The sequence below is a fragment of the Centroberyx affinis genome, unplaced genomic scaffold, assembly GCF_046629955.1.
Source record: "Centroberyx affinis isolate AG114_WGS23_722 - 3 ecotype Tasmania unplaced genomic scaffold, CSIRO-AGI_Caff_v1 ptg001131l_1, whole genome shotgun sequence".
Lineage (NCBI taxonomy): Eukaryota > Metazoa > Chordata > Actinopteri > Beryciformes > Berycidae > Centroberyx > Centroberyx affinis.
In genome coordinates, this window is record NW_027279670.1 from 301,077 (window position 1) to 324,602 (window position 23,526).

The 23,526-nt window shown below is 44.2% G+C and overlaps 1 protein-coding gene across 2 annotated transcripts in view; it reads left to right on the plus strand.

Moving 5' to 3' along the window:
• dock1 (dedicator of cytokinesis 1) overlaps positions 1 to 23,526 on the plus strand; it is a 172,419-nt gene that overhangs the window by 123,297 nt on the left and 25,596 nt on the right. For both annotated transcript variants that reach the window (XM_071523954.1, XM_071523955.1), the window contains 11 exons: positions 7,607 to 7,685; positions 8,696 to 8,796; positions 12,509 to 12,567; positions 13,271 to 13,419; positions 14,655 to 14,740; positions 15,152 to 15,308; positions 16,063 to 16,103; positions 16,525 to 16,615; positions 19,016 to 19,135; positions 20,436 to 20,525; positions 21,157 to 21,261. In XM_071523954.1, coding sequence (XP_071380055.1) covers positions 7,607 to 7,685; positions 8,696 to 8,796; positions 12,509 to 12,567; positions 13,271 to 13,419; positions 14,655 to 14,740; positions 15,152 to 15,308; positions 16,063 to 16,103; positions 16,525 to 16,615; positions 19,016 to 19,135; positions 20,436 to 20,525; positions 21,157 to 21,261 — 1,078 coding nt within the window. The remainder of the gene's footprint in view (positions 1 to 7,606; positions 7,686 to 8,695; positions 8,797 to 12,508; positions 12,568 to 13,270; positions 13,420 to 14,654; positions 14,741 to 15,151; positions 15,309 to 16,062; positions 16,104 to 16,524; positions 16,616 to 19,015; positions 19,136 to 20,435; positions 20,526 to 21,156; positions 21,262 to 23,526) is intronic.

The window sequence follows — 23,526 nt, forward strand, 5'->3', positions numbered from 1 at the left end:
GTGAACCTAAGTAAACACTTCCACTGTATAAAATTGTGTCTTTATACACTGTAAGTCTTTATTTCAGAGATGCTTTGTGAAACTCTGCTTATATTTTATACACTGTGACTCAGTCTATAAAAGTCCATATAAAGATATTTATTTGTAACTTTTTATACAGGAGTACCTTTTGTATTTACAACAAATGGGAAACCTGTTATGAAAAATAGATACAGTGGTAAGGGTTTAGATTGTTAGAATCCTTTTTAAGTCCTTTGTGATTCAGCTGATAACTGTTTGAATATGCCTCATTAAACTTTGCACACACTGTGAATACAATGGATAAAGTGGGAGCTTCCTGCTTACTTATATTTAGACTTCTGACAAAAACAGCCTGCGTTACCTCATTAGTAATCCGTTCACCTATTCTCAAACTTTAGGCCTGGATGAAACGCAGCCTCTGCTGTCGTCGTTACATCTCAGATCTCTGTGTTCCTCGGCTGGCAGCAGCTAGCGCACGTCAGCCCTGACAGTGGCATCACACCAGGGACTGTGCCTGGCCCTGCTAAGTCAAAGGGATTGCAACTTTTTCTCCCAGCATGCACATAATACACAGGCCCTCACTGGCCCGAGGGGTCAGCCCGAAATCTTATCCTGCACAGTTGTTCCATACAGTCGCAAACACACACACACACCTGCTGAAAGTGATCCTTTACGTGGCCTCTATCATCAGATTCCAGTGTCCTATAGAGGAATGCAGCAAAGGGCTGCTGGGGTCAACTCCCTCAGTAACTCCCATGATGCAGTGAACCACTCCTTACTGAGAGCTATAATATCAGTATGTGTAATATATTACTTTATTCAACAAAGTGCTGTAAAAGAAGTAAGTTATAATATAGGGGGGGCTTGCACTGCTGGCTCCATTAATGCCTATTCAGCAGAATAGAAATCACAAGACTAAATAATGGTAAAAGTATAACATACAAATTTACATACAAAAAAAACACTATAGGCTTGAAAATCCATTCAGCACTTGACAGCGACTGCTAAGTGCAGCTAATTGAAGTCAAAAACCCAGCTGATACTGCTGGTTTGTAAAGGCCCTTCAGCAAAATTCAGAAGTCATGTTGGATTCCACCAAGCAAATAAACAACGGCTTCCTAATGAAAAAAAACAGAACGGCTCTTTTGACTTGATTCTCACAGCACACAAATCACAAATCAGACTTCTGACAGCAGATTTGATATTAATTGCCAGGATTCTGATGAAAGTTGCATCACAAATATAACAACCTCAGATCTATCATGAATGAGTTAACGAGGCAACTAACATTTAATGAATATCAAGGCCATAGGTGTCACTAATGTTTACATCCAAATAAAGCTGTGGATCATCAGCAGGAAAATAAATATTTCCTCTGGGGAAACTCACTTCCAGTCATGTGAAGTTACGATGTACAGATGTCATGTGGTAAACTAAGCAATATGAATGAAAACAAAATGATCAGTACAGCCACTGAATTAATGATCAGTACAGCCACTGAATTAAAAAAACACATTTGATTCATCTTTTTTGTTTATTTGTAGCAACTCAGTTTGTGTTTGGTGCAAAAATTGCGGTCAGGAAGCCCTTGTCAGGCATCATCATCCCTCTTTATTGTTAAAATGATTTAGGAATTATTTTTGGAAAAAGTAAAAACAATTGTAATGTACCAGCCATATTTTTGTTAGATATTATAACTGAATTGGCTGTTAGGAGCAACTCTTAAACTTAGAAGGTTTTGTGAATGCCAGCCCAGGTGTTTTTGACTGAAGTTGAATGGAGCCAGAAGTCATTATTTGTGATTTTCCCCTCAGTGTAAATGGAAAGGCCTAATAGAGGAGAGCTGTAATTAGACTCACCCCTCTGATGGTTGGAGTCATTAGGGCTGCAGCTCTATAGCTTTCCTGGGATGCTGTTTGTAATAAATTCTTATAGCCTAGTTCATCGCAATGGCTGTGATAGACTTAGTTTTAAACAAGAGTCAAATATTTTGATGCACTAGAGGAATAGAGGAAAGTTGTCACACTTGAGTGAGAAATATGAGTGCAAATATGTTGACAGATAAATCCATCCAAGATTAGATCTGATGTCTGAAATAAAGGTAATCTAATTTAATAAATTGGTCCGGTAATGAAGGTTTTTGACCTTGCCTTATCTTTGAGCACAGGCAGATACGCCAGCTATTCAGCGATAGTATGCAAATAGATCGCGATCATTATCTGGGATGCTCTCTGAACTCAATTAGCAAGTATGATCCGCTGATAACTTGTCATTAGCATATGCGCTAGGTGTCTGCGTTGCAGATCATCCGAGGAGAACTGAAGTCTGTTCACCACGGGCTGCGGGAAGTTTGCAGCTGAAAAATATGCAACAAGGGTATAAAAAGCAAATCCTCTGTAGTCTGTGCTGTGGCCCAGGGAAATGTGTACAAGCACACCCATCAGTCAGCAGTAATGGGCTGATTTTTCTGACACTGACAATTTGATGGAGTGTATTTATCATAATGATGCCCATTCGTATATGAATGTATCTCACTGGCTTAAATATGTAGGAAGTAGGATGTTGTTTTCACACCGCCTAATTAAAAAGTGAAAGCATCGCCAAGTTCTGTTTTTGTCCTCCTAAGCAGAAACTATGGAAGCCCAAGATTTCTGGAGATGATTAGAGCTACCTTGATTTCCCGGCTGAACTCCTCAAGAAAAAACATGGAGAGCAACAAGAGGGCAAGATATTTTTAGGATTTACTAGTTTTTAGGGTGTCCCTGGAAATGCTTCAGGTCGTAGCTGGAGGCGGAAAACAAACACTGAATTTGTTGGATAAGTGTTTGATTACATTTAGAGTAGAGCTGCTTAAATCCCCCAGCCATTAACATTTTGCCTCATAGTTGTAATGAAGTTATAAAGCAGCGGTTTGTCAGCGTCTTTCCCTGTGTGCCTGAGCATCTTATTTTCCCTCTGCAGCGTAATGACTGGCCGTCACAGATGTTGCAAGGCGGCCAAGCATCTTCCCCCTGGCATTTGGCTTTGTTAATAATGCAAGCTTGAAAGAGCAGTGACACCACAGACTGTATAATATCCAGCACATACTCCCTATTCAAACACTCCTGAATCTCTCTCATGTCTATTATCTACTTATCTGTTTTTCTGTCAGTGCAAAGTATTTTCAAGTCATATTTTTTCCATGGAATCGATAGGGTAATTAATTGTAGACCGTGCAGTAATTACATTGCCATGAATAATTTCTCCTGAATGAACTTAAATATAGACAGCTGGAGAAAAGATTTTATAAGCGTTATGTCACGTTTATTTAAGAACCACGGTTTTCAAGTTTCATACTTGTGAAGCCCAATTTCCATGAAAAAAAGTCTAAAAAAAAAAATCTATTCTTAAATTCAAGGAATTAGCTTAGAGTGCCTTTAATCTCATTTGAAATGGCCTTTTGGAGAGTCTTAGAGCCCACTGTGAGGGAGAGTATATTCTATTTTCATCCGCCTCATTAAGGTTTTCACTTTAATTAATGGCAGGATGTGCTCACAGAGGAACCGTCCTGTCTGTTCGTTAGAGCCCATTATGTGTCTGTGCTCAGGCAGACTGCTGGGCTGAAATGGGGCTTTTAGATGGTGGGGCTTACATTTCCATGTGGACTGCAGCATGAGCGAGCACTCATAAAGAACTTTGCACGAAGCGTCTCAGGTTAGTATACAGAGTCCCCAGTGTCGTGTTAGTGCTGTTATACTGCAGATCAGGTCATGAGGAGACCGCAGGAGGATGCATCAGTCTGGAACATTAACCAATTGTAGCGGTATGAGGCCGGACTGCTACGACCAGCAAGGGAGATCAAGAGGGAATGCTTGATTATAGCTGTGTTTTGCCCGTTGAGTCATATTTAGTAGGGAGCGCTGAAGAGTATTGATCTTTAGCTATCCCCCGCTGTGTTACCCAGCATGCTGTCAAAGCAGTGTGACTTGTTGACTGCCTCTGTGAAGTCTATAGACATTACAACTACCGGTAATTTGAAATGCTCTGTCAATTTTGTACAGCTGAACCCATCATATCCTCTGTCTACAAACCAGCCTAGACAGATGTCCTGTAGTGCCTTGTTCTGAAACTGCATGGAAACCACGGCACTAGCCTATTACCAGTGTGGTGCCACTACCACACGTGAGCATTATTTCCTATGCAGATATCCATTCTGTAGGGAAGTTGCGGCCGACTTTGGTCATCCAGGTAGACACGCCATATAGAGCAGTAATATTTCTCTGTTGACAGGTGCAGTGGATGGAAACACATTTTACCATTAGTCCAGCGTTAAGCGTATCAACTATATTGGCATGTTCACAGCTGCAGAAAATTGAGTGAGGTGTGCAGAGGGGGAGCCTGTGCTCCGGGATGCAGGGTGGTGGTAATAGGCTGTCTGAGTGCTTAGGGGGCCGGGGGGGCTGGAGGGTCTCCCACTCCGGGGCCAGAGAGCCCGAGAAATGGACTTCTAATGGTCTATCCAGAGGTGTTCAACGACAGTTAACCTTTCCAGATAATGATGAAGGTGACTCTTACTATGTATCACCCATCGGCACCAGATAGCATCTAGTCAGCAAGGGAGATAAATGTTGGACATGAATATTGTATTGCTTTAAAACGCCCCGGATCCCGTGGCGTCGCCATCTCAATGGCGATGGCTATTCCTCTTTCAAGGTCGGTCGGCCAGTCAGGGTAGGGAGGGGAAACCCCCAGCCCTCTCTGCGCTCTGGAATAGAGACGTACCAGTGAGCTCAGGTGACAGGGAGCCTTATTGTGAGCAGCTGAATCATAAAGTAAGAGACTCCTCAGATGATGTGCGGGGAATTCTTGATGCCCGCGACAAGACCCAGTCCCGACCAGTCAGGGTTTAGCCGGGGCCGCGGCAAAGGGGAAGGCTCACTCGGAGCTCTCCGGGTAGCGGATGTCTGCTCACCTGCCAGGGTCAATTACATGGGCCTTACATCTTAATGCTGCTTTATTGCCTGCTTATGAAACCCTGATGCAAGCCGCTCAACTGGCATAACAATTGTCCTTGTTTCACCTTGCCATCTTTTATCATGCGTGCTGATGTATCTTTATATACCGCCTCAGGCCATCATTTGTCTGAGTTTGTTTATTGCTCAGCAGTTGTGCCGCAATTGCTAGGAGCGTGGTTCAAACCGTCGGCTGATTGAAGTAGCGATTGAGATAGAGAACATAAGCCATGACAAGAACCTGGGGTGATTGTGTTTTAGATAAAGTTAACAAGCTTATTAAATGTGCTGGGATAGACGGTCTTTTCGTTTTTTTTCTCTCCTACACTCATGATAAAGTTTTTTTGGCGGGTAATTCCTGAAGATGGGTACACACAATGTCATATGGTTGCTGCCACAAGGGAATGAAGTTAAATAGCGGATGGGCCTCTGACTCTGTAAGTAGCAATCATAATTCCCCTCTAAATGCTTCATGCCACTTAAGTTATTAACATTTCATTCTGCAACATCAGAGTGGATTAACCCATCAGCCAGTGTTCTCATTAAGATCTACTCATCGCATCTTTTTTAGGAAGGCCTCCAGCCCTTGTGTTCTTTAGTCTGCCAAAGAGAAAGATTCAACCTGCATTCCAGCTCTGTTGGGAGTAGGCTCCTCTCCACAGGGTCACACATTCATTATGCACGAAAGTACAAACCACTTAAGGTTCTCTTTTTTCTTTTTTTTGAAACTGAAGAGGTGCAGAGTTATTGTTTTTGGTGGTGATTTGGAGTTGGTGATGGTTATGTTACTTTATTACTGTAAATAAGCCCTTATCAGAGAGCATTGATTAAAAGATGATCATTTTTGTGAGGAGGATAACTTTTTTTTTTTTTAAAACAACTCTGATAGTTACAAAAAAGGCCTGCTGATTGAGAGACTGCCAAATTATAACGTTGAAAATGAGAGCAGGCTTATTTTCCATTTAAGATGTGCCATTTCTGATGCAAAATAACACCACCGCTTCTCAGCATTCATGCTGAAGTAGACAGAATTTTCTCCATGCGCACACATTTTTCTTTACTGCTCATTAAGCTCTTGATTTGTCTTAGTATGCTAATGAAAATTACAAGAGGGCAATTAAAGAGACCCTCTTGCCTGAAAAATGTGTTTTCATGCTGGAGAAACTGTAGCAGTTTGTCAGGACCTTTATTGAACAGAGCTTCTCCTTGGTTGTTATGTAATGTACATGTATCGTTTTCTCATGTGTGTTCACTTATGTATGACTTTAAACTTACAGGGAGTTTTCACAGAAATTATTTGACATTCTCCATTTTGATCAAATAAAATGTGCCTGTTTTGTGATAGCACTCTGCAAAATTGTCTGGCATGCTGTTTAGGGTCAAAAACAAAACACTCAATGATCAAATGCTGTTGCCAGAAAATTGCTTTCAGTTTGACAGATCAGCAAAGTAAAGTCTTGATGAGGCTTTTTCTGAGAATCTCAGCAAATTCATATCTTCAGTACAGCAGGTTCACATAGCTCGTTGGTATATCACTTCCTCCTTATATGTATGTATTCATTAATTCATTTGTTTGTTTGTTTATTCATTCCAGGGACAGTGTTCTTCTGTGTATTTAATTATACTTTCAAAATCATAATTTAAGATCTGCCGGTTGTTTGTCTCTCAATCACACTGGCTCTGCTGATGTGACCTTTTCTAAGCTTTTCTAAGTCCCGTACACAGTCAACATCAATGAATTTTCCTCCAGCAAATGGAACCACAAAGAGCACAAGATTTATGGTGAACTTTCGCAAAGTAAATGAAAAAGATTGACGTCATAAATCAAAAACTCAAAGAAAGAACAAAAGCATGAATGAATGCATGCAGAAGAGAGTCTGATTTATATCTGATGCATTAATTTGCCATCATAAGACACTGACAATAAATTGTAGCATACCAACTGTACAGTGTGAGGTAGTGCTTAAGTGGGATAATGCATTAGACATTTGTATTCATTTCTTCCACGCCTAATTTAACTTCAGTGACTCTGTTTTTTTGTAGTTGTATTAAAGTCAGTGAAGTGGAGATTAAGTTTATTATCTGTTCCTCATTCCTGTTCCAACTAGAAGCTCCCATACCTTGTGGAAAACAACTGTGTCCAATACATTTATTTCTGTCAGATAGATGATATGTAATGGTTTGGTCCATTAAGTGGTCAAATGTACAAAATAATGTTATTTTATTGATTTGTTGTTGTAAATGCACTAAAATTCAGTATGCAAAGATCTGTACATGAGCTGCACTGTTGTTTTAACAGCTCAAATATGGCTCATTTGCGAGCATTTCTGTTACAGATTGTAACGCTACATTTTCTTGTGAGTGTAAGTGTTGTGCATTGATATTTGCATGGAGCGTGAACATAAAAATCTGGATATACATAATTAACAAGCACTGTTAATTGGTTTCAATGAGGAATGCACAGCAGTGTCTTAAAGTGGGCTCCAAGCCCATCTAATTAGAAACTATAGTGGGTAAATACCTTAGTTTGAGGAATGAGCTTATTTCATCAACGAGAAGACTAGATCCCAACACAACTCCTCTTATCTTCCCAGGGTGTTCCTGCGGGCCATTAATCAGTATGCAGCAGTGTTGAACAAGAAATTCCTGGATCAAACCAACTTTGAGCTACAGGTAAGTGACTGATGAACTAATGAAAGCCTCTGTTTCTGAAACTCAGCCTTGATACCATTCCTCCCAGAGACAATTTGCTTTCAGCGAAAGCAAGGTTTGATTATCTGTCTAAGTTCCATACTACTAATCAATGGGATTTATGAGACAGAGTTTTGGGGAAAGGTTTGGCAGAGCGTTCAGAGCACTAGATGCCTCTTAACACGCCAAAAAGAGAAAGTGAGAAGTAGGTAGATGATATATTGTGGAATGGATGGTGTTTTTCAAGTAGCCACTCCACTGGATCCCCGCAGTGTCATATTGTGGCTGCTTTAGTGTTCCAGCTGCAGGGTTGCTGGACCTTCTGGATACAAAAAAAAGATCACTGAAAGGGATTAGCATAAAAATTGTTGAGAGGGAACATCAATTACTCTGTAATGGCCGGCAATTTGATTTGCATTTCTGAATATTTTAACCTGCTCTCTGGAATAGCACAGCTTCTTCTGCTTGCTTTTCAAATCTGTGACATATGGAAGAATGTTAATGTAGCTAACAACTTAACTACTCTGAGCTTTTAAGGTCTTTATGGATGGATTCATTTAACAAAGTTGTTATGTCTGATAGCGATTGGAATTCTCCTTTTTATGCTTCATGAATAAAAGTGTTTTTCTCCTTTATTATAATCAATAACTCAAGGGCATACGGATAATTTGTCTGGATAGAATTATAAATAGTCTTGCACAGTCCTTTGTAGCATTTATGTGTTTATGCATGCATATATTTTGGCCTTTGGGTATGTTCATAAGAAAGTGCGCACATGCTTTCAGAATGAATAGACTTGTAGCCTATGCGTATGAGGATGATTGAGACAAACTATGGTTATGGTAGCGCTCCTTTTAGCTGCCACCAGCCAAAATCACCAACCTATTCTTCCACTGAGACAGCTCCCACACACACAGGTAGATCATGGACTGTGATCTGAATAGTCATATCATTTTTCTCTGTCTTTCTCTCTCTCTCTTTGCCTCTGTCAGCTGTGGAACAACTACTTCCACCTGGCCGTGGCCTTCCTTACCCAGGAGTCCCTGCAGCTGGAGAACTTCTCAAGCGACAAAAGAGCCAAGATCTTTCACAAGTGAGTACACGAGCGCTCTCCTCCGCTCTGCCAGCCGTCCTCGTGCACACACAAACTCCGTCCCCGACGCGAGAGCGGGCGTTCCATAATGCATCGCACGGAGGCTCACAGGGATAGCGAACATCCTATGGCTCCCACTGGAGTTCTGCGCTAGTCGCCGGCGCTCCCGAACAAGGCCGAACAGCCTCGGATTCACTCCGGGGGTTTATGGAGGAACACGTCTTGTACTCAGATCCAAGGTATCAGGCAAAGTCAGAGATCCCCTCCTGGAATTCAGATGCGGGGCTCTGAACTGCTCAAACCCCCTTCAAAGCATTTCCAACGTACATGTTTTTTTTTCTCTCTCTCTCTCTCTCTCTCTCCCATCTTATCCCCTCAATAGATAAAGGGGTGAAAATTTGATATCGCTCCTCACCTCGCTGTATGTCGTACTGTGAGATTTTAGAACGGCAGAGGTTTTAAGTCCCTTGAAGTTTCAGACTTTTATTGCTTATGAAAATCTGCTCTAAGACCGGGCCCTTCTCTCGGCTATAGGTTCAGAGAGTAGTTTCATTTCCTTTTCATGCGCCGCCTGTATCTACAAAGAGCCATTCATCTACATTAGAATTTCTCATACGTCAATAGAGTCTGGTTATGCAGCCAAATGTGTAAATGCTTTCTGGGCAGAAGCGGAGAATATTGGCTCTCATCTTCATTTGGAGGAGGTGCCGAGCTTGTGTCACTAAAGCGTATATCACACCGGCCCCGGCTTGACAGTGAAACTCCTTGTTGGCCAATGCTTTATTATCGCTCCAGATAAACTCCCGCACACAGTCGAACACAGTAAGCCGACCCACCCGGCCGCCTCCACTCTGCCTCAGGAATTAGCTCTCGTGACGTAAGTAGAGGAAAGGGCTGAGCTCCACCTTATTTAATGTTCCCAAGCATGTCATTCAAATATAACCAGGTAGAGAGAGAAGGGGATATTCTGTAGGCCTTGTCAATTGCTCTCTCACCCACTCTTCCTACCTCTGCCCGCCCACTCTCTCTGTGTGTCTTTCTCTCTGTCTCTCTCTCTCTCTCTCTCTCTCTCTCTCCCTCCACCTACCTCTCACCTTCGCTCCCTTCCTCTTCCTCGGCGCGTTCCCTTTTTGCCTGTGTGCTGGCGCATGAACTGTCAATCCCCGCCCGCCATGCCAATTATTGTGCCTTCGTCTGGCAGCGGAGAACAGCAAAGAGGTGAAATTGGAGAGATGTGTGGAGCATGGCGGTTTTCGGTGCATCAGCTTTTCTCCCGCCGCCGCAAATTTCTCCCAGCGCCGTTTGTTAAGCTACAGCCTATTACTGATGTCTGTGTGATCCTCGTTTTTTTCACAAGCTCAGTCGCTGACCTCAAACTGCCAAGACGGAGTGATATCGGGCTAACATGGCCATAAAGCGTTTAATGCCCAGGCAGTGGCGCAGCATGGCCTGAATAGGAGGGTTAATGCATCTCTATATGCTAATCAAGTTTCAGCTGTTTGTTTTGGAAGGGCGCAGGCCGGCCGCCCCTGGAAACGCAATCACAGATACACAAACAGAGTCGGATAAATGAACATACAGCCGCGTCGTCGCCGCACATACGCAAACAGACTCCGAGTGTCGCATGTGTCAAGTCCTGTAATTATCCCACACTTCCCTCGCTCCAGGCTTTGATCATATCTCAGCTACTCCTTCAGGCCATTGCATCATTTCCAGGTGGCTCACTTGTTTGTTTTCTGCCTCTCTCACTGTGCCTCTCTCTCTCTCTCTTTCTCCTCATCTCTCTCCTTACCCTTTCTTTCCCCTTGCCCCTTGCCCCTTGTCCCAGCGGTCTGGCCCGCTGCAATGCACAGCACAAGCTGCTGAGAGTCCCAGATCCACTCCCCCCCGCCCCCGCCCCCGCCGTCGTCCCTCCGTAGACAAGTGATTATTCTTAGTTAACCTCTCTAAGAGCCTCCCTCCCCTCGGCTGACAGGTATGTGTTGTAGGTCCTGACAGCTGACAGTCATAGCTGCTTGTCTCACTGCCTGCAGGAGCGTGACAAAACCAGCACCTGCATCTGTCTCCGCTCCGACGACGACATGATGCTTCCTGATCAGTCACCCACACGCTCACGCGAGCAGACACGAGCCCATGCGCTCACACTGGCACACAACACACACACACACACACACAGATGATTATGCACAGACTCGCACAAACACACACTTCCGCTCATAGACGCAGGGGAAAGATTAGGAGACACGCACATACACTCTCACACATTACAGTGCGGATGAGGAGAGGCAAAAAGAGTCCCAAAAGACCCTCCAAAATAATAATTTTGGGACAGCATCTGCTCTAGCCATCTCAAGTCAAGTGTTTCTGAGAGGTGTTGAAATGCTGGATTAGCAATCATGTGGACTGTTATATTAGAATATGGCGACGTTATGCATAATGCATCACCATGCCTCTTTTTTTCTGCGCCTAGCCTTACAGAGGTACTGTACAGAGGCAGGCTATTCAGTTGCTTGTTATTTTATCTCATTGCCGATGCCTCTGCCGACTGATCGATCCTTAGACTTTGCAACAGTCCTCCCTTTGACAGCTAAGGATGGTAAAGTGAGTGTGTTGACCTGGCCGGGCTGCGGAGAGGTGACGCAGCTCCTTTGTTAAGTATTCTTTAATGCACCCCCCATCCGTGTCATCATATATTAGTGTGTCTTTGTGAAATATTGGCAAAACAATCGATCGGGTTTCAGAATTGCGTCAGGGTCCCGGGGTGCTGCGAAATGTCACGATGTGTGAAGGAGGCTCTGAATGGATATTAATTAGGGGTCAGGAGAGGTGGCGCGCTCAGAGAGCGCTTAATTCCCCATGCCTCCACTTCTCCGTCTCTCTCCACTCCTCTGCAATGTCATGCTGAGGTGCCATTGCTCCCCTCAGTGACCCGGTCAGTCTGTGGTGTCTGTCGGTGTCCGTCAGTCAGTCAGTCAGTCAGTCTGATCTCAGGACTGTCAGATGGTTCATCCTGTCCTCTGCATTCTTCACCTTGGAACAAATTGTGATCTGCATAGAATTTTCATGCTTCGGTTTATTCCCATCACCTATGAAACATTCAGTCTGTTTTGAAAGAAGTGAAGGCATTACCTTTGTTTCGTGTTATTGGTTTCACTCTCTGCCTCCACCCCCTTGAGTGTTTCAGTCACTCACTGTCTCACCTTTCACTTTGTTTCACTCTCTTCTTTCCTTCTCTCTCCGTCCTATCCATTTCACTGTTTGTCCTTTGTGTGACCGGGGCCAGTGTGACAGGCAGGGAGATAGGCTCCGAGCTGCTGGCTCTCTGTGGAGATTGGTTCATGACCCAGACTGTAGAGAGCTCATCAGCTTATCCCCCCCTCATTCCAAAAACCTAGACAAAGAGTCACAATGGGAGTGATCCTCCCAGCTTTTTCTGTAAACCTACATTTTATGTAAAAACTCCTGCCTTACAGTCCCAATACAGACGTTTGCATTGCTTAGGGTAATTGAAATAGGCTTCTCACCAAGCTGTCTTGTGTATTTTTATGCCCGTGTCTCAGTTTTAAACCCCATCTCCAAACACAATGAGTCACAAGTCACGATTTGTCACTGGGATTTCATTAAAACTGCATTTCCGTGTTATTTTTGGTACTGCTATGCCAGGATTGGAGTGGAGCTCATGTATAAAAAATTTACCATCTTTGTGTTTCAGGTACCAGGACATGAGAAGACAAATTGGCTTTGAAATCAGGGACATGTGGTACAATCTAGGTAATGTGAAAACATCTGCATGTCCATTTTGTTCAGACAGTTTCACTTCAGACAGGAAATATGACCAAAAAAAAAAGTTTTTCTTTCTTGTTGAAAGAGTTCACTGCTGGGGATCAATAGTAAGAACTCCACAAATAGAACGTTGTTCGCCAACACATGCTAAAGTGTTGTTTTCTCAATTTATTTATGTGATCATCTGCCATCTAATTACAGTCACATCATGTGCCTACACGGCAAAGAACAGCAGCTAAGAATAGAGAATCAGGTGCTAATTGGCTGTATGTTGTGTTGTGATGAAACCTCAGCAGTGACGCCTCGGAGGAGAATGAGACGGGGGAGCGGGTGGTGGGATGGTAGATTTGTGCACCTGTGCCTCCTTTAAGGTCTTCCTCTCACTGTAACATCCACTGTCTGATTCCTATAATTAGGGCTTTTCCATCAAATTAGATTGATTCGCCAGGATTTTTAATTAGCCCACCACTATTTTGTACCTGAGGTGTTTGGTTGGAAGTTATCGACCAGGTAAATGTCAATGAAAATTCTGATGAGAGGAAACTCGCTAGACCCACAGAGATTTCACTGACAGTTTAGAGCACATTGATGATAATTTATGCCCTGCCAGGATCAACATACCGTACTGGTAATATTTCACTGGAAGTCTGCAAATGGATTGATCTGTTCATTCCCTGTGTTTCTCCACAAGGCCCACACAAGATCAAATTCATTCCCGAGATGGTGGGTCCCATCCTGGAGATGACGCTGGTCCCTGAGATCGAGCTCCGCAAAGCCACCATCCCCATCTTCTTCGACATGATGCAGTGCGAGTTCCACTTCACGTGCAGCTTCCAGCGGGTGTGTGAAACAGTCACAGAAGGACTTAAAAAAAACAGGAAATTGGGAGAGAGTCAGAGAGGGAAGATGAGGAGGAGTAAAGGGGGCAGAGGGACGGTCTGTCTGAGAGAAAGTTTTATAGCCACAAGCTTAGTCGTAATTCGGCAAATCTCATTTTGTTGTGCCGTGGTTATCAACAGCCGCGGTAAGTGGAACTTAATGTTATGCCTTGTTACAGTACAAAATTAAGCTTCTTTTTGCATGAGGAAATCCGATTGGCTACAGCTGTTTTGCCATGAGATGTCTCAGCCAATTCTCTGCTTTGCAATGCGGGCTCCCAAAGTGACTCATGTTTCTTGCACTTTGTACCCAGTTCTAAAGCAACACCTCTCAGCGCTCTTCTTTATATTGGCTTCCAGTGCCACTGCTGGACCTTGTAGTCCCGTGAAGGCAGTGGCAGCTTAGCCGATGGCTCCCCGCTACATCGACCCTGCCAATAGCGCAGTCTGTTTGGGATGGGAGTGAAGGGAGCCTGGTAATTAAGTCAATGTGTCACTCAGGACCTGGCTCATTGGAGGCGAATGCCGCCCTCTTATTCTCTCCCCGCAGTGAAATGTGATCAATTTCACTTTGGCCTGACCCCTTTTCATACTGTAAGCCAGTAATATTCCCTTCGCCGGGTGTGTGCTGTGTAAATCCCTAGCTTAACAGAGAGCAGCGTTTACATCTTTTCTCACTTGGCTGCGCTCTCACCTCCTCTCCTCTCCCGTTCCCGCGGCCCCGCTAACACACCAGCACATCAAGGAGTCAGTGTAAATTGGGTTGTTTCAGCACAATAAAACTTATTTTTATGCAGCTGCCACATACAAATACCGGAGATATAAGGCCCATGCATCACTGTCAGAAAGTGCTACAGCTGCAGCAACAACGCAGCAATGGTAAGTAGGAGAGGAGAGTTTCAGATAAGGGGGATGTGTCTCATCACATGGCCTTGCACCCTGTTCCAGCCAATTCCATACAGATAAAGAGAAGTTAGCTAGTAATAATGAACAGATGAATACCAGCTCACAGCCAGCTGGGCTGAAAGAGGGGGGCTATTAAGTAGGAAGCCCAGATCCCCTCAACCAAGCCATGATGCAGAGAGGGGGAGAGAGAGAGAGAGAGAGAGGGAGAAAGAGAGCGAGAGGGGGAGATGGCGTTAATGAATTGAAAAATTAGCTACACTGATTATTTACGCCTGCTCTGTCTAATTGCAGTTTGAGAACGAGATCATCACCAAGCTGGATCACGAGGTGGAGGGGGGCCGCGGAGATGAGCAGTACAAAGTTCTCTTTCAGAAAATGTAAGTGCTGATTAATGGGCAGGATTACGCCTGAGCCTCTGACAAGTTAGATAATGCTAATTGCAACATAGCACTCCTCAAAATAATCACAGTGTGCTGATGATCACACGACTTCCCACCACAGTCAAACACAAGCTTTTTTAGTGTGTGTGTGTGTGTGTGTGTGTGTGTGTGTGTGAGCGCAACTGTGAGATTTGCTTTCAGCACAGCCGGGTGCCAACTCTGTTTTAATGGGCAAGAAAGAGGGTTTTCTCAAAACATTTTTAACTGTGTAAGAAACCCTTTCATACATGTGTTTCCTCTCTCCCCCCCTCCCCCCCCCCCCCCCACACACACACACACACACACCAACCCTCTACCTGCCCACACTACCACCACCACACCCCACCCCAAACAACAACAACACACCAGCTTACTGGAGCACTGCAGGAAGCACAAGTACCTGGCCAAGACGGGCGAGAACTTCGTCACCCTGGTGGTGCGTCTGCTGGAGAGGCTGCTGGATTACAGGACCATCATGCACGACGAGAACAAGGAGAACCGCATGAGCTGCACCGTCAACGTGCTGGTAAGACCGTCCCCAAAACACACACGGCACACACCGTCACAGATAAGCACATGTGCAATAACGACAAACTCGTCCCTCATTACTGACCATATAGATGACTCTGACAACAGTTATCAATAAGTCCCGTTATCAACCCCCAGGCCTTGTTTATAGGCTAGTGCTGTCAGCAGAGTAAGCCGCGGTGACATGTGACAACCCCGCAGAGGAGAAACAATAGAGACCACCTCCACATGTCAGAATGTATTAAGGCATTATCACAGTGCAGCTCACCTGGGAGGCCTCTCTTTTGTGAAATGACATTTCATCTGGGAGCAGTGAAATGTCAATATTCCCTCATGTGACTGCCGAGCCTAAAATAAGCCATTGAAAAGAACCCGGGCTATGTGTGATTATATTCAACATTTAGACCGACTGAGTCATGTTCACTGAAGCGCCGCGCCGGCCCATTTAAAATGTAACTTTTCAGCGCAAGCCAGGAGAGCGGTTTGACAGCCTACCACTGTGATTCTAATCTCAGCCAACTTGCATCTCTTTAGCAGATACTTAACTTCTGCCTGCTGGAAGCCGGAACATTGTTCTTTTAACCATATTTTAGAAAATTGACTTTTACATCCACTGGTCACTTCTAAATGTTATGCAGTATAATCTAGCGTGGTTCATAGTGGCTTTTCCAAAAAAAAAAAGATAATGGTGTGGCTTTCAATGAAAATGTATGAACTCTAGCCCATTTTAATTGCCTGTGTCTTTCCCTTAGAACTTCTACAAGGAGATAGAGAGAGAGGAGATGTACATCAGGTAAGACCGAGACCTATCCTGCCTTATTAATATACATATTTATGGATTAAATCCTTTTGAGGTCTTTGCTATTTTCACATAAACTTGTCTTACACAGCACTAAGGCACATTACATGCATTAGGTGAGTCAGTGCTGAGGCATTACCCTGAATTTCCCTGTCAACGACAAAATACCATACGCTTTGGCTCCTTTACTCCCAGCTGTGTCCCCGGAGATCCAACATAGGATTTTTGATTTTGTTAGAATACATTTCCATTTGCACAATCTTGCCAGTCGGACTCTCTGTCTGGCAAGCGTTACTTGAGGTAAAAGAGGCTGTCAGGAGGCATCAGTCTGGCAGAGTTAACTTTCTGTCTCTATTGTTAAAGTGTGAGAGGCCCACCCAGGCATGACCCATAAATCATTTCTCCTTCCTGCCAGGTACCTGTACAAGCTGTGTGACCTCCACAAAGAGTGTGACAACTACACTGAGGCTGCCTACACTCTGCTGCTGCACGCCAAACTGCTCAAGGTACACAGATAGCGCTCGCACAAGAGCACACACGCAAACACGCAAACACAAATAAATGTACCAGTGCACTCACTAGAAAACACACACAAACACACACACACACACACAGGTGAATAATTCCTCTTCAAACAGCACAGATAGCAGAAACCAAATCTACTGTAAGCCAGTATCAGCCAGGTGGCATTTAACCTTAGGCATCGAACAAGTGTGTCTGTGAATTTCAATGTGTACGGGACGCGGTCTGGTCGGAGAGATAGGTCCGCCCCTCCTTTAATCCCGCACTGGCAGGAGATGGCTGATGAGAGGGCGGACTTGCTGAGCAGCATCTTTTTCACCTTGCGTAGACCGGCCGATGCAAATGATGGCCCGGTATCTGATCTGACTTGAAAGAAGCTCAGACGTAGTTAAAAGCGGAGGGGAAACGCGCGCGGAGCCACCTGAGGCACTTCAAGATAGCGCCGTCCTTTTTGTCAGCCTGGAAAATGAGAGTCGCAGGTCCTTTACTGTAAGTCACAGGATGCGGTGCCTCGGCTTTAAAGGGGGGGAGAGGGCAGGTTGCTACCACACTTAACATAGAGCCTGTATCTTTGATGTCGTTTGAATGCCTGGAAATCTTGAAGCATAGCGTTGAGGTTCTAGTCCAATGACAATTTTGATCAGATACATGAATATTTACTAGATATAATGATATATAATTTAGGCCCGCTGTATGCCTGGTAGTTTTGTTTTGTTGCCAAAAATACCCCAAATAGAATTCTCCGCACAAAGAGATGCCGTGTCTATTCCCAGCCGGGGGTTTGGGGTACGCCGAATTTGGAGTCGTTCCTCTCCGCCTTTTATCCAAAATGGTCGCACCCACATCTCATCTTTATTTGCATAAATAGCTGACTGCTCCAGCCTTTGTGCAGGTCCCGACAGGGGAGAGTGGGGCTGTGTGACTGAATCGCATTTTCCACACAGAACAGCCGCGGCAGAGTTCGCACGAGTTGTTGTTATTATTATTTTAATTCTGCTCATTTCCCAACAGCTGCGGTATTCCCGACCGTTGCATGCTCTCAGAGAGCAAACAAGGGGAGTCGCTGTTATATTGTGAAATGAGGTTGATTCTGTTCCACCAGAGCCTGGTTAAATCCTTTCTTCTCCAATAAGCGGTTCCATGTAGACTTTGGAAGCACTGTCTTTCTTTTGTATTCGCACACAGACGCCTGTAAATGAGCTTGGCTGGGAACGATGACGGCGTGATTTAGTGTCACTCTGTATATCTGTCCACCAGCATTAATTATTTTGTAGAGAATGAAAATAGGCCCTGGGAGAGCGATAAGTCCTCTGGTAGAATACCTTCAGTAGTATAGTAAAGGATGTTGAATTTACAGCATTATGTATATTGGTCAGAGATGTATCAGCACTTTAGTTCTGTCGATGCCGGGTCCCCCGTGGCTCCTGAATAAATGGATCTCCTTTTAACCATATAAATGCTGCAGTCCAGCTGTAATGGGATCAATAGGCTGAGCCAATCTCTCCCAACATCTCTCTTCATGCCACAGCAAGAATGTGCAGAGCAATTACTTTTTCACCCCTCGCCGGTGCAGTGTATGCAAATGCCTTGGCTTTACTATTCAAATGTGGCCCCTCGGACAGAACTTGGTCAGATTTTCCCAGAGATCTTTACTCTTCACGTTTCTTACAACACCACAGAATGTCAATTACACCGGGCTGGTAATGAATCAGTCCTGACAGGCCGCATAGGATTAGGCATCCTGTACACAGAGGCCAATCAGATTGTACATCTCCCTGTTAGCTAAGCCTTCTAGCCACTCAGAAGCCTCATTATTCTCTGTGTTGAGCGAAAAAACAGCAGGATGGAGTGTGGGGTCAGCAAAAAAGGATACCCCTTTAATCTTGCTCTGTTTCTTTTTTTTTTTTTTTGATGTACCCCTCTTCTTCGCCCGCGATTGTTTACAGAATCAAGCTGAGTCTGTAATGAATAAGATTATGCTGCTGCATGAATCAATTGTATCTGATGTTTATTGGTAACACAAGCATCCCTCTGCTCCCCTTGCTCCACTTCGCTGGATTGGCTTCCAGTGAACTGGCCTGTTGGAGAACTGTTCTGGGTTGCGGGGATGCTGAATAACAGCAAATATGAGCCAGAGAAGGCAGCGTGCCGCATCGATGCGCTCTCTGAGTCATTCGATGTGTATCGACGGCTGTTTCGTTGCCCATTTCTCAAGTTTCCATCCGACCATGCCAGAGCGCGGGGCAGGCTTAGAAAGAATTACACATCAATCTCACCTATTTGCATTGGCAACAACTCAGTGATTGATTTCTTGTCATTTGTATCCCTTCCGCTCTGTATTGTATTGCATTGTGTTGACCCCGACGCTTACTTGTCTTCCTCAGTGGTCAGAGGAGGCGTGTGCAGCCCACCTGACCCAGAGAGATGGCTACCAGGCCACCACCCAAGGGCAGCTGAAGGACCAGCTCTACCAGCAGATTATCAATTACTTCGACAAGGGCAAGGTAAGAGACAGAGGTCACCAGCACGCAAGATCCTGTTGAATATAAATGCAATGCAGTAAGCTTATAAAGAGGGAGAGGACAGTCTTCAAAATCATGACAAACCCCCAAAACCTAAGGATGCTGTTTTTGGATGCTGTCATCTCTGTTAAATACCCCCTCTGGCAGGAGAAGGCAGCTGCTGTGGAAGAGCTGCTAAACAGCCGTTTGGTTTTCCCTTCATACAGACCAGGGATTGTAAATGATCCGCACAAAAGCGGTCACTTCTTAGAGAGAATCTTCTGCCTTTTCTCTTGTCCCCTGCTTTTCATAACCTCCATCCCTCTCTTCTCCTCTGTTGCCCACCTCTCTCTATATCCTTTATACCTCTTTTAAAGAGATACAAGACCAGTGCCATCTCTGTATGGTGCCACCCTATTCAGAGGCGAAGAGCACGCCATTCATAGATGCCCCAATTTGAAAAAATCTGTCCTAGCAGCAGGGGACTCCTATGTGCTCCTTTAAAAAAAAAGCCTTTTAGCTTAGCCTTGGTCGGGGCTATAAGACCCAGTCAGAGAGGATGTCCGTAGGCTTTACTTGTGTCATCAGAGTCGGGTTTTCTAGCCAACTGGAGGAAGTGGCAAGGGAGACTGCGAATTGAAAGAGCCTGGGATAAACAAACAAACACTATGGAGTGATTATCAAGTGTTACAGTGGCTGTAAGAATACATCAGCACTCTAGGGAATGGTACCGACTGAGGACGGTTTCTAAAAGTGTCGTAGGAACCATCCAGAAAGCAGGTCCAGATGGTGTTGCCTCCCCTGCTCGAGCTGATGGCAGGCTGCTCTGAGGTGCGGTCTGGACTCAGTCCCCCCTAAGCCTGGCCCAGCTCAGCTCAGCTCAGCCCAGTCTAGTCTGTCAAGAGGCCACTTACAGGCCTCTCAGCGTTTTCAAGTGCCTCCCATCTATCCCCACCACTATTCCAGTGCGCTGGAGGAGGCTAGTGCTCATCGGGAAATGCATCACTATAATCAATTCGCAAACTCTCAAGGGGATGGCCTCCGAGATGCAGCGCATTCGATCAGAGAAACAAAGTATTATTGACCTGAGGCTCTCTGATCCCTGTGTGCAGCCAGTTGTGTTCAAAGCAGGTGCAGCTCAATAGCATTCAGATTTATTTGTTTTCAAAAAGGCAAGTTTACATTGAATACCGCTGCCTGTTAGATAGTGCTGTTCAATTGACTGCGAATGGAATTCCTTCTCTCAACTTGTACCTTGAAAATTAACTCATTTGCTAACTGTCTCTGTTTGTGTGTCCAATAGATGTGGGAGGAAGCAATTATTTTGGGGAAGGAGCTGGCAGAACAGTACGAGAATGAAATGTTTGACTTCGAGCAGCTCAGTGCATCCTTGGTAAGTGATGTTATATGTTATGTTATATGTGTGTTGAACTGCGCATAGTGTCATGGATGGAGTCAAGGAAGTTATTGCAATATATGGATTATTACTCTAAAATGATAGATACAGAACATCCTGTGTCTTGTTTGGACACACCTCATTTTTCATTTTTTACTTTCATTTCTTTTTTTTCTTTTTTGTTTTACTATTTTCCACATTTTAGAATAATAGTAAATGCATCAAAACTATGAAATAACACAGTGACCAAAAAAGTGTTAAACAAATTAAAACGATCTTATGTTTTAAATTATTTAAAGTAGCCACCCTTTGCCTTGATGGAAAGGCAAAGGCTTTGGAAAGAAATGTATACATAGGCATCAACTTCACTATTTATATTTGTCTAAGAAACAAATTTCAAGCATTTAACATACAACAACATAAGCCTTTAGATCAAAATGGCTTTAAGATGATGAAAAACCTTGTACATTCAATCAGGTGTGTCCAAACTTTTGACTGGTAGTGTACATGTGCTCATGCGTGTGCATCTCATTGTATACAGCTGTTTTTGTGCTTACAGTTGTCGAATGCATAGAGTTTTACTCTTAATGTCCATGTCTCTGAAACTTACCATTGTGTCCCCCAACAGAGGAAGCAGGCCCAGTTCTACGAGAACATAGTGAAGGTCATCCGGCCCAGACCAGACTACTTTGCCGTAGGATATTACGGCATGGGCTTCCCCTCCTTCCTCCGGGTAGGCACACACACCAACACTCTCCCACAACTCTCTGAAACCTGCACAAGGCTGATATCTCTTCCTCCATCTGCTCAGTGTGGGTGAGCTACAAACGATCAATAGGTTTACCAGTGCCAGCTTAGTTTCTCGGCCTCGGCCGTCAACACATATGCGTTCCACACCCCTCACTCCCACGCCTTTTGGATATTATGGCGGGAAGCGCTGTTTAGCATCCCGTTCGGTCTGGTTTTCAGCCGCTTGCTCACTCACAGGAAAACAAACTGTGAATTATAAGCAGCTGTTCCATGTGTGGGCTGCAGAGGAGATCCAGAACATGCTGGACGGATGCCCTTCAGTGTGGGAGAGAGGGTTGTGTCTCCCTGAAAAAAAGGCAGAGAGCTGAGTGAGCTGTGGAAGCAGTGTGCAAAAATGAATTAAAATTAGGAGAGTGAAGTAAGGTCTTTCTCTCTCTCTCTCTCTCTCTCTCTCTCTCTCTCTCTCTCAGCCCTTCTCTATCCTATCTGAGATGCATCTGTTTTTTAGCAGCTCTTTGATATCTGCTCACCAGCCTTGTGTGTGAGGTGCCATTGAGCACATATCAGAGCTCTTTTGCATTCTGTCTGCGATGGGGCTCTTACTCTCTCCCCATATCAATTTTCATTTAGACAGAAAAATTAAATTGATTTAGGGATATATCTTTGCGACGCTGCGTCATAGCGAGCATAGTTTTAGGTCGGGGTGTTTCTTCAGAGCTTAAAAAGGAGAAAAAAATACCAGTAGGGCTGAGGAAGGATGACTGGTCTGCCTTTTAGATGTCGTTCTAAGGCTGTCATTCAGCAGGGGTGCTGTATATTGAAGCTCTGGCTTTCCTCTCTGGTGGGAATTCCAGCCATTTTTATCACACAAGCAGCCGAACCACACCAAATGGCCCAGAAGTCCTCACAGAACGAGATAATCTGAAAAGGCCAGCTTCAAGAACAGTGTTCCTGCGATCATACTCCTTTTCATTCCATTGTGAACAACATCCGTTTCACCGGGTTCTTTTACCACTCTCCGGCATTTTTCCCATGTACCCCTCCTAACCCCTTTCATCTGGCAGGGCAGAAACTCCATTACAGACAGGGCAAGCTGCACTGGCCTAATCTAACTGGCTATTTAAAAGGCCTTTGAGGATTGCATTGAGTCCTCTTTCTTCTCTCCTTTTTATTCTGTTGGCAGTGGTTCGACCTCACCTGAAAGAACCAGAGCAGGTGTATGCCAGGTTGTCTTAGCAAATAATAATTTGTTGTTAATTGACCTGGTTAAAATGGGACTTCCGCGAAATGAAATGTAATATCAGGACTTATCTCCACAGCTCAGTTCATTTGTCTTTTGAAATAATGGCTTCTTTTATGCTGCAAGATACAAGCTGGTCTGCACACTCAGCCCAGTAAATATCAGCCTCTGCTGCAACCCAGTTTTCTCTAAATTGTTATTTTCCATGCAACATTTATAATCTGATTAAGTGTTGTTGAATGAATGCAGCCAAATAGCTGTGAGGCATTCTGTCCTGACAGTGAGCTAGAAACTGATTGTTTATACAGTAATTATAGTCAGTGCTCTTGCCTCATGGCCCTCACATTGTCCTGTTTAGCGGCTCTGAGATTGTACCCTCTCTTGATGTGTTTCATAATTACATATTAATGCACAACTGTCTGCGTGAATACACTGGGAAGTATTAATCTATGGGCTACTAATTAAGATAAATGCAGTTCACAGGGGTTTTGTTTTACTCACTATATTGCTGTTTGTGTTGCAGCATCGCCCAGGCCTCAGGGAATAGTCAATTACATGAGAAAATCAATACTCTGATAAAGGCATTTTGTATCCACACCCTTAAGAATTGATTTTATGCAAGGGTGCTTAATTCACCTGCTTATGATGTATTAGTTGTTAATGTGGTTAGACATCAGGATATTTGCTAATCGTATAATGCTCTAGATCACGGAACTCAATATGGATCCGCAAACACAATAGAGTCATTGGTCTCGGATGTCTTCTTTTGTATGTGCTGTAAAACCCGAAGGCTTTTGTTCGCTGGTGGATGGGTGCTCATGGAGACTCTGAAATGCCCCAGTTACTGAGCAATCAAGGCATTGTAAAGACAGGCGCATCATGTGTATCCAAGTCATCATTTCAACCTTGAAACTCACAAAACCTTGTCAAGCAGCTCCGAAGCGTGATTGAAAGCTGGTATTGTATTTGTTCTATAAAGAATCGTAACTTACTTTCAGCCTCAAGGGA